Source organism: Chlamydotis macqueenii, chromosome 6 (genome assembly GCF_036417535.1).
Source record: "Chlamydotis macqueenii isolate bChlMac1 chromosome 6, bChlMac1.mat, whole genome shotgun sequence".
Classification (NCBI taxonomy): domain Eukaryota; kingdom Metazoa; phylum Chordata; class Aves; order Otidiformes; family Otididae; genus Chlamydotis; species Chlamydotis macqueenii.
Window position 1 is genome coordinate 35,694,087 of NC_141561.1, and position 15,470 is coordinate 35,709,556.

At 36.8% G+C, this 15,470-nt stretch overlaps 1 protein-coding gene across 1 annotated transcript in view; it reads right to left on the reverse strand.

Annotated features, from left to right (window-relative positions):
* ITGAV (integrin subunit alpha V) overlaps positions 1 to 15,470 on the reverse strand; it is a 49,301-nt gene that overhangs the window by 22,850 nt on the left and 10,981 nt on the right. Inside the window, exons 3-15 of the mRNA XM_086751572.1 lie at positions 10,763 to 10,854; positions 10,148 to 10,262; positions 8,773 to 8,834; positions 7,150 to 7,195; positions 5,714 to 5,839; positions 4,939 to 4,983; positions 4,707 to 4,750; positions 4,563 to 4,619; positions 4,066 to 4,118; positions 3,446 to 3,648; positions 844 to 1,035; positions 685 to 730; positions 9 to 110 (exon numbers count right to left, since the gene is read on the reverse strand). Coding sequence (XP_086607698.1) covers positions 9 to 110; positions 685 to 730; positions 844 to 1,035; positions 3,446 to 3,648; positions 4,066 to 4,118; positions 4,563 to 4,619; positions 4,707 to 4,750; positions 4,939 to 4,983; positions 5,714 to 5,839; positions 7,150 to 7,195; positions 8,773 to 8,834; positions 10,148 to 10,262; positions 10,763 to 10,854 — 1,183 coding nt within the window. The remainder of the gene's footprint in view (positions 1 to 8; positions 111 to 684; positions 731 to 843; positions 1,036 to 3,445; positions 3,649 to 4,065; positions 4,119 to 4,562; positions 4,620 to 4,706; positions 4,751 to 4,938; positions 4,984 to 5,713; positions 5,840 to 7,149; positions 7,196 to 8,772; positions 8,835 to 10,147; positions 10,263 to 10,762; positions 10,855 to 15,470) is intronic.

The following is a 15,470-nucleotide window of genomic DNA, read 5'->3' on the forward strand; positions in this document are numbered from 1 at the left end:
CTGCTTACCAAGAAACTTTTACATCTGACAGTGAACAGGCTTTGTTTTCTGGGTTTAGAATGGTTGGATTAACTTCCAGGGCAGCATTTACTCTAATAACTGGCCTGGCCCTGCAAAAAAAAACATCCTCTTGAGCAGCATTCAACAACCACGTTAGACAATATCCTCCCCATCAAACTGTGAAATATACACATACACACCTAGACAATAGTTAGTGAAACTGCAACAATCAAAAATAATCGTTGAGTAGACTTGGGAAAAGCAGTAGGCTTTTCTGTGCCCTCTTATTACCACCAGCATCAGAACATGGACAAATGTGTTAAGAGGACGTCCTATCTATTCCTAGCATGGACAAATACGGTATTTTACCAAAATGAGCCAGTTTGGATTGCAGTGTAATAGCTAGCAGTGCCCTGTATGTGTCAGAATCTAGGACACTGTCACTCAGAAAGCCTTGAAGACTGCTTATTTATATTTTCTCTTATCTATCGATTATTGAGAAAGATAAACAGATGGCTTTAGTCAGTGAAAACAGCAGTATAACCTCTTTTTTACCTCCAGGAGTTTGGAAGGTGGAGTGGCAGAATTTCAGACTTCTCTGATCCGGCTTTCTTTTGTAACTCAAGAATGCCACTGAGCTTTCTTTCTGCTTGCACTTACGTAAAAGCACAGAGGGATACTTACCTATACAAAACAGCTGTGTCAACACCAAAGGCTCCAACAATCAAGTCTAGGAAGAAAGGAGAAATATTACACATTATAATTTTTTTTTTTTTAATATGCTGTTAGTCACAGGTGGGGCTACTATTAAGTTATTCTAAAGTGACATTTATAGCAAAGGACCTGGATATCCATTTTTGTCCACATCTGTGGCTCCTTTCAGCGAGTACCCAAAGCTGGGTGGCATAGTACGAGCGGCCCACTGCCCTTCGAGAATTTGAGATGGGACTGCATTCAAACCATTTGCTCTTCCATTGTAGATATAGACAAGTCCTCTCTTGTCCTCTCCGCCATATGGCGCGGCAACTGCAATATCTGTTAGCCAAAAGAACAATTGTCAGCATCTCCAGACGCAGGCTAAGAGAACATATTTGTGCTTACATCCATCAGTAATTTCTGATATTACAGTTTCAATGCGTGTCAGCAGGGAGGAAATGCAACTGGCCTTTAAAATGCTCATCAACAACTTTTTTTTTTTTTTTGATTGGATGCTGCATTTTCTAGAAAGTATAAATATTTAACAAGAACATATATCATAGACTTGGCGGGGGCGGGGGGGAGGGAAGGAAAGGAATAGTTCTGCATACCCTTCCGCACTTCAGTATCTGACTTACAGCCAAATCATATGGATTTGAGATGCTTTTGAGAATGTTAAACACCTAGAATTAGTCACTGTTGGTGCCAAACCACAAAACTAAGCAGGACTATCTGCCCATTTCACTAACATAGTCATGTTCCTCCAAAGGGTGTGTGACATTTTAATAATTCTGAAGAATTTCTATTAGCCTAAAACAATGGTAAATATCAAATTCCAGTCTATCCTGATCATGTCTTGGCAGTACATTTTATGGAGAACTTTCAGTTAGTGCAATTATGCTATCTCTTAAAGCTTAATCAATTGGAGAGTACTCATTATCAATGACTAATAAACAGCAATAAACAAAACGCTAACTGGACTATCTGTAAGGACAGCTTTAGAAGTGTACGTGTGATCTAAATTCAACATTTCTGCAGTCAATTCAAAGACCAAACATGAAAATGTTTTAATATTGAACACTATACAGAGTAGTTACATTATTTCCTCCTCTTTCCTTAAATTTAGTAAGTTTCATAAACAGAACAAGGACTCAAAAGTTTACGATTTGTATTTTTGACTCATCTTTGTAAACTTTATGAAAACAGTAGAAATTCTAATCTTGCACCACACTGACGGAAAGCATTTTAATTAACACTCTCAAGAAGAAACAGAGCAGGGGAAAAAAACCCAGACAAAATGTCAAAGTGTTACAAAGAGGCAGCTTTTGCTATGATTTCCTCACCTACAGTGTATTTATTGATTGAAATATGATGGAATACAAACACTGTTTGAATAATCTCATCAAGTGACTGGATTTTTGGCTATCAGCTGTAACCTTTCCAGAGTCTTCTGTGACTAGTTGCAGTGATACTGCATCTTCACACTAATTCTGTATACTATTAACAATTAAAATCTAAACAATGACATAAAATAATTTAAGCTACAAAATATACATCCTGTTCAAACTGGTTCATAACAAAAAGAGACTCTGAAGTTAACATACCTATAGTTGGCCTAACAATCAAATTTTATCCGTTAATGGATAAACCGCTCATCCACTTAATATGACTTAGTGGATAAGTTGCTGGAACAAATTATACTGCTTTCTACATCTCTTCTTGCATTTCATACAGTTTTAAAATACAACTATTTTAGGTATAGAATGATATCTTTCCAGGACAGTTAAAGAGAGCTGAAGACCAGAAAAATTGCCTATTATGTTATAATTAATATTTATAATTTATAATTTATTTATAAATAAATTAGAGCTACCTGGAAACTGAAATATTAGCCTATTATAATTTTTTAATATTTCAGAAAATACTTGGCTTGCAAGCAGAATTGAAAAATGAAAACGAGTATTTTTTGCAGAACTCTAATTCCTACCCACTCTTAAGGAAACACTGGAGTAGGACCTGCAAAACCAAGTGTTCTCGCTGGGATTTCTGCAAGTATCCATCCCAAAACTATATGATTTTTGTCTCTTTCATTGCTCTCCATTTGTAAGCAAAAGTAATGCAAAGCACTGGCAAAGGGTTTGAGAGTCCACGGCTTCAGTTGTATAAGACTCAGACTTCTTATCCAAATACTTGTTCAAGACACTCAGCTCTTGGCACAGTTGGCTGTAGTTGTTATGGGATGTTTTCACCGTTTTGAAATGAAAAATAAAATAAAAAAAATTCTAGACTTTTCTCAGGAGAATCTCTTCTATCAGAACATTTTAACCAGTTCTCTGAAACAAAACCTTCTTTTCAGTCAGCATTGTGTTTCTGAAGAGGAAAATTGGCTTTAAGCAATGAAAACAGGAAAATTATATTGAAGATGTCCTAACAAGTCACAGTGGAGAGTGAGATATTTTATCAAAGTTTCTACTGTACTTATCAATTACAAAGTAATAAACTGATCAGTGTAACAGCTAAAATAATCCATGCTGTAGTTCAAATGGTATAGTCTCTGCTCGATGCATCCATGTAACTCCTGTTAGCATTCTTGGGAGTAGCATACAAGCATCGAAAGGAGTCTAGACCTTAATGTCCAGCATTCAGTCATGGTTAGAATGCGTAATGTTTGTGTGCAGAATCCACATGCAGTGTGCTGTCTAGATTTCATCTATGAACTGAAAATGCTGATCAATGAATAGTGTCCTACCATTGAAGCCATCCTGATCTAGATCCCCTAGAGGAGCAATGGAACTGCCGAATCTTGCGAATATCTCAAAACCATTCAGCTTTGCGGTCTGAAACCCTCCAGAGGCTCGCTGAAGGCAAATGGAAACTTGGCCGACCTCTTGAAGTTTCCCATCAGAACCTCGATCCATAAAAAGAGGTGCTCCAATAAACAAATCTGTATAACTGGACAAAAGGATAAAGTTTTTCAATAACAGCATGAAAATCCAGCTTCATTCTCTTAAGCATCTGTTAGTAGGACTAACTCAGCACTCCGGGAAATACTAAGATGAAAGTTAGCTATCTTTAAATTGCAACTGAAGGCAAATATTTATCGACAAAGTAAGCACAAATATACCAGACTTCAATGCATTTAAAGCATGTGAATACACAAGTGTATTTATGTAAATAAATAGAGAAACAAATCTACAACTGCTAAAACAAATGTTGAGTGCAGGCAAGAAATAGTGTTGTGCAGATACATGTTAAATCAGAAACAAAGCCAGAAACCTATACATATTGTAGGAAAGACTCCTTAATAAGGGCTTCTTTTTTACTTTCCAGAAACAGGTTGGGTGGCAGCAGGGAATAGAGGGCACTTACTTGTCCCCATTGATATCTGTGGCAGCCACTGAGTATCCAAAATAGGCAGCCATCTGGAAAACAAAATTCAAACCAAACCTATGTGTTGTAGTGATATAAACACACAAACACGTTTATACAAATCTGTACAGAAAAGATGTTAGGGAGACTGTAATATATACCACAATTTTTTTTGTCTCCTTTCTTCTTGTATTTTCCTTTCTGTTCCTTACTCTGCTAGAAAGTAAACTGATCAGTTACCTTCCCCATTCCCCCTTTTAAGATCCAGTCCTCTCTACCAGTTGTCAAAATAGGCAGAATTTCCTTCATTTAAAACGGGAGCTCACAGAACACGCATCTTCAGGATTCCTACAGACTTGATAAAATTTTTCTTCAGCACATAAGCTAATAAGGTACAGAATTTAGTATGTTCTAGTACCCTAAATACTGTCTCAACATGTCATCTTTCTAGAGTAATAGCCTCCTGGTCACTCATCACACTGAATAAAACTACATACCTGTTCTCCAGTGAAGTTGTACATGGAAGACATGTTTTTCCCATTGTAAATAGACACCTGCACATGAAGAAATACACATTACAACATACCAACAATATTCATAATCTTCATTTATTGTAAAGTATAATGTTTCTAATTTCCTACCATGCCCAGAGTTCTTGCTGCTCTTGGGACTCCTGATACAAAGTCTGAAATAAAGAGCAAGATAACAGATAAAATTCAGGTCTCAAAGCACAATAACTTTGCTTGAACAGAGTAGCTCATTCCTGGTGCTTTATACTTTTTCCTGTGCACTGTATTGTTTTTTCTAGAACAGTTATTTGAAAGACCTGCCCAGTGTATTAACTTGTTTATTTTACTGCAGCAAGGGTCTTACCTTCTATGCCATCACCATTGAAGTCTCCAACAGCCACCGAATAACCTGATCAACAGACAAAATTAGTAAATTACTTTAAAAACCTTATTAAACCTTTCAGCTCTCTTAACACTCGTCATAGGTCTCTGTGCACAGTCCTTTTGCTTCATCTTAAAACATAACGGAATAAGTATTGCCTTGAAGTAGTTTAGACTATTCACAGCTATGTGACTAGACTGCAGTTCATGAGCATCCATTAATTTGAGATCAGAGCATGAAAATTTTAAAATTATCATCCTGTGAATTGTCCTGGTCTATCCTTGATTTTTTTCTGAACCCAGTTAAAGATATATGAAGCTAAATGATGATTTCCCACTCCTCTAAGGGACTATCTTCTTTAGTTTTCTTCCCAAACATGATTCTTTCACATTTTTATTTTGTTTTGGTAGATTATTTAGAAACAGATACTTTTCTAAAAAAATAGGCATGTGACTAACATCTCATGTAAAAATCATGCCTCAGCCATTCCCATATTTGTCCTGAATCACAGAGTATAAAAATTCATGGAAATATTTCCATTTATTTTGTCATCACGTGGTTTTTGAATCAAGCCTATGGCAAGATAACTAAGCTTCCATCATACATAAATTACTGTCTTTTCAGATATGTAGCTCTTCAGTTATCTGTCAAATGTTGAATTAATAGTAGTGTGATTTAGACTGAAATATGAATAACGCATGGGAGTTGTTCAAGTAGGTTTTTCAGGCTAGGTTTTCTTCCTTTTCAAACTACGCACCCAAGTAGCTGTCATCAAAAGCAGCACTGGCAGGTCTGGTTGCTAACTGGTCATCATACTTTGTACTGTAGACCTTGGAGTCATATTTAGCCACAATCTCTGTCACTCGATCAGAAATAAGTTGGCCTAAAGAGAAAGAAAACAGCTTAAAACCACAGAAAAAAAAAAAAACAAAACGAACAGTAAGCATATGCTTATGATGTTGCAGAACTGAGTCACAGTTCCTTGTCTATATACCATAACCTGAGAGCTTCATATGGCAGACAGGACGCCAAGATGATGGGCACTGTACCTCACTGCCTTCTCTGTTTTCCCTTCGCTAGCCACTAGATGGTGACTTCATTACAGTCTTTTCTTTTGAGCTTAAATTAAATCTTGAATCACAACAATTTTTTTTTTTTCAGAAGAGCACTTCACATACGTATTTATACATGTCTGAAGTACAGGGAAAACTACCCCTCAGCATCTCAGAATGTGGAATAAAAATCTAAGGGTGAACTATCTTTTTTAGAAGTATACTGTTGTCTCCTACTCAGAGCCGAGATATTTTTTATGGTAGTAGTAGCAGAGCATAAGGTTGTCTTGGCAGATGAGCTGTCACTTTTACCAAAAAGTAACAAAATTAATACAAAAACATAATCTGTATTATACTGTATCTGCAGTTTAGTTACAGTCATTCAATTTTGTTCAGAGCTTAAAGCGTAGGACTGGAAACAAGCCTCCTGTGCTGCTGCATCTATGTACAGGCTGGCGTGATACAGAAAATCTTTCATAAACATTGGTATTTACATTAAAAAACAGGCAACAGAGCTTGGCAGCTATGTCTTGATTGTAGCAGCACTATCTTTTGAACAGGGAACTATAGCTAAATGCTGAATGGTCCTGCAAACAGACACCAACTGAAGCCCACAGCAAAATATATACATAGCTTTCTGGGTAAACAGTGCAGTTAGAGGTAAAATGTGCACCAAGGCAGAAGCAGATCAACATAAACAAACGCAATACATGTTTGTCATCAAAGAAGAATATTGACAGTACTCTTTGCAGGGTACATTTCTCATTGAAAATACATACTTCATATGTGCGTCAGAAATTACAGAATGTGTAGATTTTGAAACAAGAAGCAAAATATTCTAAAGGAAACTTATCCTGCTGGCAGAAACAAATTCCACATTCCTGGGAAAATTCCTTTGAAACAATCATAGAGTTATTTAAAGGACAAAAGACACATCTACACAACTGTTACTTCTGCTTTAACCTGTGGTTGCCATGATTATTCAGGAAATATTTTGAAGGATGAAGAAAAACTATTTCTGTTAGTTTTCTTACTGACAAAGACTTTGACAGGGGTTGGAGGAGTGTGAATACAAATGACTGAGGATAAAGAGAAAAATCTAAGATGTCAGCTTTTCTGTGACTTAAATGATATATCTCACCTTGCCAGTAAAAACTTCCAGGTCCTCCAAGTAGCACTCTATCTCCCTTTGAGGGAAAAACAAACAAAAACCCCATACATTAAGCATATCTAAAGACAAGAGAACACATCCTCTGTTTATGGGAAGTAATCCCATGCATGTATATCACTGTAGCTTCACTAACCCCTTCATATTATTTTTTGAAGAAGTGATAAATTAAAAATGTGTCTTGTAAAATGCTAAGATAACAAACAGTATGCCTTCAGTGACTTCCTTCTCTATTTCACCCATTTAAAATGCTTGGCAGAATTCTGCTTTCATTGTAATGGACTCTTCTATTGACATAAATCTGAGACAACAGAAATATAGTCAGGAGAAAACTTTAAGACTGCTACAAGGCAATGATAACATGTTTTTAGGTCAGTACACAAAACTAGTTTAGTCTTCTGCCCCTGCCACTTTCTGTAACTTATCTTTAGAAAAGTTTAAATCAGAAAAGCTGTGATCTAATTCCCCCACTCTGTATTCCTTGGTATAACTGCAATCCACAACCATTTTATGAGACTTAAACCACATTAGCTATCCCAGTGCTGGGAATTTGCTCCCTAAGTAGTGAACTGGACCACAGGCTTTGCTGCATAATTAAGCCACTTATTCTGGTTTTAATCTTAAAAACTACTATATTCACCACTCAGAAAAATCTAGGTCAGAGATTTGGAGATACCTTATACCCAGGCTTGCCCACTCAGCTAGGGTATTGGATTAGAGCCCAAGGTTGGATTTAACTGGGGCTAGTCTGCACAGTGAGCCTGAGGTGTGCATACAAAATAACTCAAACACTTACAGTCCTATAGTGCACTTGGCACAGTTTCCTCTGGAGGAAAAACAAGAGTGTCCATGGGCAAAGAGTAGAGAGATATGACCCAATCATAAGATGTGAAGAACCCAAAAAATTGCCCCATATAGGACTTGCGTGGTCTTAACATGTCCAGACTACACAAAACAATTTAACTGTACAATATAAAAATTTATAGTTAGTTATCAGATTTGTGTACAGTTTTATTGTGCTTAAACAGTAATTGTTAATTTAAAAAAAAAAAAAAAAAAGAACTGTAAGAGGCAAGGAGAACATAAAAGTAGAAGAAACATAAGACATGGCAAAAAAAAAAGTCTACTTCTGCTAGCTGATGAGAAAAACAATGCATAATTCACAAGAACATCGTTTACTAGTTCCCTTCAGCACTAAGTTATTCTTCCTCAAGAAATAACACTAGTTATGCACCAATCCCTTCAAAATAAGTGTCTCAAAAAACCTGACTACTACAGTTTATTTCACTTGAGGACTAGCTGCAGCAGAGGTTTATGGCATGAGGCTGAAAAAGCAGATTATTTGTTTAGGACAGGACTCCTACAAGGGGTGCAAGCGTGCTGCTGTGAAGATGTAGGGAGAAACAGGCTTATAATACTGGAGTGGTTTGAAGTTATTTTTGTTTATTTACAAGGATATGTCTGGTTGTGTTTTTTCCCCCCAGGAATGGTAGTTTACGTTTAGTTTCATAATAGCTGTGCTTTTATGTGGTCTGTATCAGGGTTGTTGGTAACTTGCAACTCTCTGCTGACTCGTAGGAACTGAGAATGACATACCTTTGTAAAGTCAATGCTAAATCCACCTTGACAAAATCCCTGTCCATCTGCATCGATAGTGGCTAAAAAAAAAAAAAAAAAAAAAAAAAAAAAAAAAAAGAGTGGATAGAGAATAGAGAGAAAAATAAATAAAATAAATATTATCAGTAGCAGATCTGATTATTCTGTCAATACTTTACAATGCATCTTCCTAAATAACCTTGCACTCCTGAACTTGAACCTTGGAATTTTTTTCCTCCTAAATCAATATTTTCTCTTTATCAGCAGCTTACAGCCAAATGCTGTAACAACTTCAGGGCTGGTCTAACATACATGTAACACGAACATATGATCTAGCCTAACACAGGCAAAGTAAACAGCAACTCCATATTCCTTTGTATTTGATCTTCAAAAGTTTGGGGGGAAAATATTTGCAATTTTTATTCAGGAAATAAGGTATATGGAAAATAGGGAATAAGTTTTTCTTTTGGTATGGAATAAAAATCTGAAAGGTACATAACTGTAAGTTGTTTCAAGTATTGGCTTAAAACAAACAAACAAAACTATACATGGCTGAAAAAGATCTTTACATATTAAGTCTTATCCCAGCACGCATTGTTATAGCTGAGTTAATCCTATGATTATACAGCTCCAGAGTAGAAATGTTGAGAATTCCTTATCTGTAAGTGCAACTACTTAACTAGCAGTAATTTAATTTAATAAATGTTTATTTAACTTTTTATGTTGGACCACATTGGATTTCATTGCTGCTTTTCACCAATGATTTTCAGCAAATAAAAAAAAAAATAAAATAAAAAAAAACCTAGCTTGAACTTTTAGACTTCCATATTTAAAAAAATGTTATGTCTGAATAACCTACCAACTCAACTACACGATATGGATGCGAAGCAAGACTAAAAATGTTCAACGATGAATATAATCAAAAAATTACATTGCCATGTATGTATGCATATATGGAAATCAGAACCTACTTGTGCAAAACCTTGTCTTCTAAAATGAGCGCTCTCTTTAAATTACTTGAATAATTGAGCTTCAGAAAATTCTATAGTTGGTCTTTGAAAAAGCACTTGCTACATAATTTTGCTTGAGTGAATACTACAGAAGTGATCCACTCAAAAACTGAAGTCCTCAATTCCAACAATACTTGGATCTAAGATTTTCCTCTGCCCTACAGCAGAGAAAGCAAGGTCTGCATCCTGAACACCCACTGGAGGAGAATTCAGATGTCTGGATCTGGCTTAGTTTTTTTTCTAATTGCTATGAGGCTATCCATGGAAGGGGGAAATACCTGTAAAACACCCCACCGCAAACGTACGCAAAATATAACACAGGAAAAATTACAAGCGGAAAAGCAACAGAAGTGCTCTACACTTACTTGACCTGCAAGGTGCATATTCCACAGATTTAGATCCAGCAAGCAGGTAGCAAGTTCCTACAGGCTCTCTCTCTTGCTTTGTTTCAGTTCTCCAGTGGTACAATGGGGCACAGGCCTAAGGAAGAAAATGTGGCAGTGAGAAAACAAACTCCTCTTCAGAATGCTGGGGGTTATAGAATAATACAACGGAATTCCAATTTTCTATAGAATAGTAACCAAAAAAAATTTTGTCAGATGTACCATGTGTTATTAGAGATCTGTACTATCAGCACTGGGGCACAAGTATCACCAGTTTGTGTTTTTAGAAACACCTGATTTTTTGCAAGAATTTTAGAAATAATTTCTTAAAGCAACAGTTGTAAAGAGTTCATCAAGAATTTATAACGCATTCTAACTTCAGGAAAACTAATTCTACTACTTACCTTAAAACCAGAGAGAAATGCTAGAGCCTGTGTTTATAAAGAGTTTAAAAAGGCTAGCCAGTAAATTGTAAAAAAGACAAGCCATACTGATTAGTGGGATTTTGTTTAAATCCTGAGTTATCTGGATCTTTTCACATTTTTTTCCACTACAGTATCCCAGTACTGAGGCATTTGAAGGGCATCACAAACCTACCAGAATTTTATCATTTTTGGATCTCACGGAGGCTCCAAACCACTGATGAGACTTAAATTCCAGTGGATCATCAGGAGCAAAATCTCTGTTGCCTACAAAGAAAATTACAAAGAAGCATAGTTTCACAGGAAACTGTACGGTTAAAGTAAAAAAAAAAAAAAAAAAAAGAAAAAAAAAGAAAAAAAGCAAAGTCATTGGTTTTGATGCATACAGAGACAGGCAGAGAACAGCAACATTGGAGGTTATCACCTTTCATGGAAATAGGATTTAAAAAAGACTTTTTATTATTATTTCTTTTTACAGCTAGGTCCAAATACAGTGATCTTTACATACAAAGCATTTGTACAATACCAATTTCTTGTAAGAGCACAAAGTTTATAGCATCTTTGACAGCGAGACAGTAAATACCTCATACTTGAGATATTTGACTTTCAAGTCAGATTACAGCACTGCTCAAGAATCAATGCCAAAGCCAAGTTAAGACTAATGCTTCAGGAAGAAATATTGCCCTGATTAAATTATTTGAGTCTTGCCTTTGGCTAGAATCCAGACAGAAATTCTTCTACTATTCTACCAAGTATTAACATCTCTATTTTGAATATCACTGCAGCATGCAAAGCATGGCAACTAGCATGCTTACAAGGTATGGGTGAACTGAAAGGCTGTTCCGTAACAAAAACGTTAGAGAGTTTGCCATACAGAAGAGTAAGTTAAATAAGGGATAATTTGCACTTGTGTCTGTATGTTAACTGTTCAATGATGAAGGTTGGTAGAAGCATCTTAATGAGTGGTCTTTGTGCAAGTGTGAATGTGAAGAGTCTTAAAATCACTTAATGTTTCTTATGTACTATCATTGGAACAACAATGGAAACTTTGCCAGCCTCATGAGAAAATGGTTGTAACACTCTGGAAAACTTATCTTTCTTAAAAAGTCACCTAAGTGGCTGGTTTACAGTGCCTAGAGCTGAAGGAGTCAATGATCACTTCCACAGCCTGCTGGGGGGAATCCCCAAACCCAACCCCGCTGTGAATCACAGACCTGTGACCACTGCAATCAAAAGTTCCTTGTTCTTCTTAAACTTTGTCAAGATTGTTTTGTCTCAACAAACTGTGTTACTTCCACTGGGAAAATCCCATGAAAAAGACAAAAAAAAATTTATTCTAATCGGCAGCCAAAACAATCAAGTATCTGAACTACTTTTGCTCTTAGATTAGAACAACGTAGAAATCAATGCCAAGCACATAGCATTACAGAGAACTACTGTTTTTTCTAATTTCATCAAAAGTAATTAAAAAAACCACTTCCTTTTGTCACACCCTCCTCCCCTCTTACAGAACAAGTGCTAAAGACACAGAGGGCCTGATGATTAGCACATCTCCACACATCTATGTACACTTGAACATTCATGCTGTCACCCTTGCACAGACAGAAACCAGGTTTGGAGACCTGCATGTCACCTTCTCATGGCACAGAAAATCAAAAACAGGTAAAGATGTTCTCCAAATAGGGACTTCTCTTGAGCACACTTCTAAAATCCCCGTTTTATCATCTTCTTTTCCCTTCCCTGCCTTTAATTCAAGAAAATCCACCCAAGGACAGTTTTGCTCAAAGGATGCAATTGCATGACTGAGTGAGTTTCAGGTGATGCTGCCACCAAAAGGGGCAACAGTTCCCAAATGTTCCTGTCCAGGTGCTCCTGCTGCCAGCCTCTGTCGTGGCACTACTACCTTCTGGTCACATACTCACAACATGAACCACCTAAGAATGAACCCTACTAAAAAAAATAGTCAAGTGGATCAGGGACCAACCCAGCTGGCTGCACAGGGAGGGAAGTAGTGCTAACCTGCTGAGGAGAAGAAAGGAACATATGGCTGGGAACCGTATTCTTTTTGGCAGCATCAGGGACTTAAAATTGGTTTATTCTGCTTGTAGCCACACCCAGGGTTAGGCAGCCTAGAAAGACAGATTTGGCTCCTACGCTCTCTTTGTCCAGCGACTCTCGAATACAAAGCAATCTCTCAGCTTTAGTTGCCAAAGCAAGCCACTGCATGGCATTTGACAACGTTCTCTGCTGTTGGATCATCATACAATGCTATATATCTATGACTAAAAGGAAAAGTAGTGTAGCAGTTTTATAGTGTAAAGCAGCATCCTATTGTGCTAGGTCCTGTGAAAGTGTCTAGGATGTAAACTTCCCATTTCAGTTTAAAACGATAGGCAGCAAGTAGAAGGAAGGGTCTTGTTGCAATAGCAGGTAAGCAGCCATCAGCATTATCAGCAATCTGCTTTTGTCACAGTTGTTAGGGAAATTAGTTCCTTCAAGTTTCAGCTGAATGAATCAGCTGAGATATAATAAAGCAATTAAAAATTTTTTAAAAAGACAAATCACAGGTTACTGGTGCTGTCTACCCAGCACCTATATTGATTGCGCTGGAGTAGAGGGGAGCTGGCGGTTTAACCAGCCAATGCTGCCAAACAGCCCCTCTCTGCCTTTTCCCTCTACATTCTTGAGCTGCAGGCACTGCCCCCACCCAAGGAAGAATCACAGAATGGTTTGGGTTGGAAGGGACCTTTAAAGATCATCTAGTCCAACCCCCCTGCTAGGAGCAGGAAGCAGTGTCCAGGATGGCAGCTATAAATCTCTCCTTTCCCTCAGCTTTTAGGGGACAAAATTATTTTCTCCACAGTACTGAAAAAGCCCTAATTCAGCTCTAAATTGAGCATAATATTAGAAACCTCTCTTCAATTTTATTTTACAGTTAAGCATCTAGGCTTTGAGATATAGTCAGAAGCTGACATATAAAATAACATCTCCAAATCAGAAACCAAATGAACAGAACCCCAAGTTTATTATGTTCCAAGTGTCATGACTTCAGAAGCCACCATCATAATTTCTGAAGGCCTAAATGACAAATTAGGAATTGTTATGCTTAAGCCTGCCACATAGTGAAATGTGCTCCATTAGGTGAATTGTCTAAATAAATTTTATTTATTTATAATACACCACTAGTGCAAAAGTAGTTTACAAACATCTTAGTGAAATTGTCTAATATTAGTGCAGAGGCACATAACATAAACCAACATCTGCTGCAAGGTTGATGCCCTACATGGAGTTTATCCTGTATTCAAAGCCTCAATAGGTTCTCTAAGAGGGACAGGGGGTTGCTGTTCAGTTGGAGACTGGCTGTAATACACGGGAGTGTGTTAAGATACATAAAAACTAGAACAAGTAAAAAGTATATACTTTGGAAACAGACTTATCAAACAAAAAATGCAAACATTAAAATACAAGCCAAATCTGATATTAACTCTCCATTAAAGTAGAAAAGTAACCTTTATTTACCCACTCTCATTCCAAATTCTCCCCAGGAAAACACAGGGGAAACAGATTATGAGCCTTTCCCTCAGCTCCAAAAAAGAAATTAGTTTTATGAGGAAATCTGAAAATACCCCGTCACCAAAAATCCCCCAGCTTTAAATGAGAAACCATTTGGGTTTCCATTCCTGACTGGGGACAACAAATTTAAAGCACACTCAAATGTGATCCCTTACTGAAGCATATCAAGAGTTAAATAGGGTGTTTTAGCTATACTGTAAAGTAGATTTGTCATGGGAATATACAGGACTGACCAGCATTACAGTGTTTTAGTATAAATAAAGAGCATGACATTATTATTAATTTTATCATGGTGTAATTTTTTAATGGTAGTTATAAAGGAAAAAAAAAACCCACACCCACAACAACAAAACCCAAACCAAAAAAAAAGTCCACCAAAACCATACCCTTTAAAACAACACCTACATTAAATGAAGCAAACTACAATATGGGTGAGATTTAAACATACAGTGATTTAAAAATCCAGACCAATGTTTTGATGTAATATCGTCAGCATTCCTGCTATAACAGTTCTTATAGTCAGTGCTATTTTTCTTGTATTTCTTAATTCTTTTAGAGTGTATCAAGAATACGTTAGAAGTGTCTTTAAACCAATGATGTACATTTTAAACAGGCTTACAAACAAATATATCTAAGCAATACAAACTAAGTCCTGACTAGCTTTATTCAAGAAAACCTTCAGAATTTTTACACAATGCTATTTGTCAGACTAAAATGCAGCCCCTATGGGGACTTGTACTCGATGGGTCATTAATTCCAGGATTATGTCATTTGACCATAGGGTATTATTTTTTATCTGTAAAGGAAGCTTATGCCATAGTTTTTCCTTTGCTCCTTCTCATTATAGTCGACATCACATGATGATTTTACATTACTATTTCATTAGGGAAAAAGGGCTGATATGTCCAGTCAACAGTGCTTTGTCTGACAAAGTACTTCCCAGGTGGGGTGATGGGGTTTCTCAAGGCAGGAACAAAACTGCTTTAAAAATCCATTGCATAGGCGAGTTGTTGCTGCTGGGCCAATGGAACATTGTCACTTTACTGCGTTACATCGCTTTTACATTCATGAATGGAAACTAACGTGGACACATGTTGAGTAGAAATTGGAAAAAAAAAATTATCTAAGCCGTCTTCCAAGTATAATAAAAAGATCAAAAGTTCTTCCAGTGATGAATTTCTTTTGGCTATCAGCTTTGGATAGTTGGCGCCTTTTTTTTTCCCCTGACGTAAATGTTGTCTGTTACAGAAACAATGGTGTTACTGCAAAATGACTGCAGTTGAGTAAGTGGATCAAGTCGTAACTTGCAG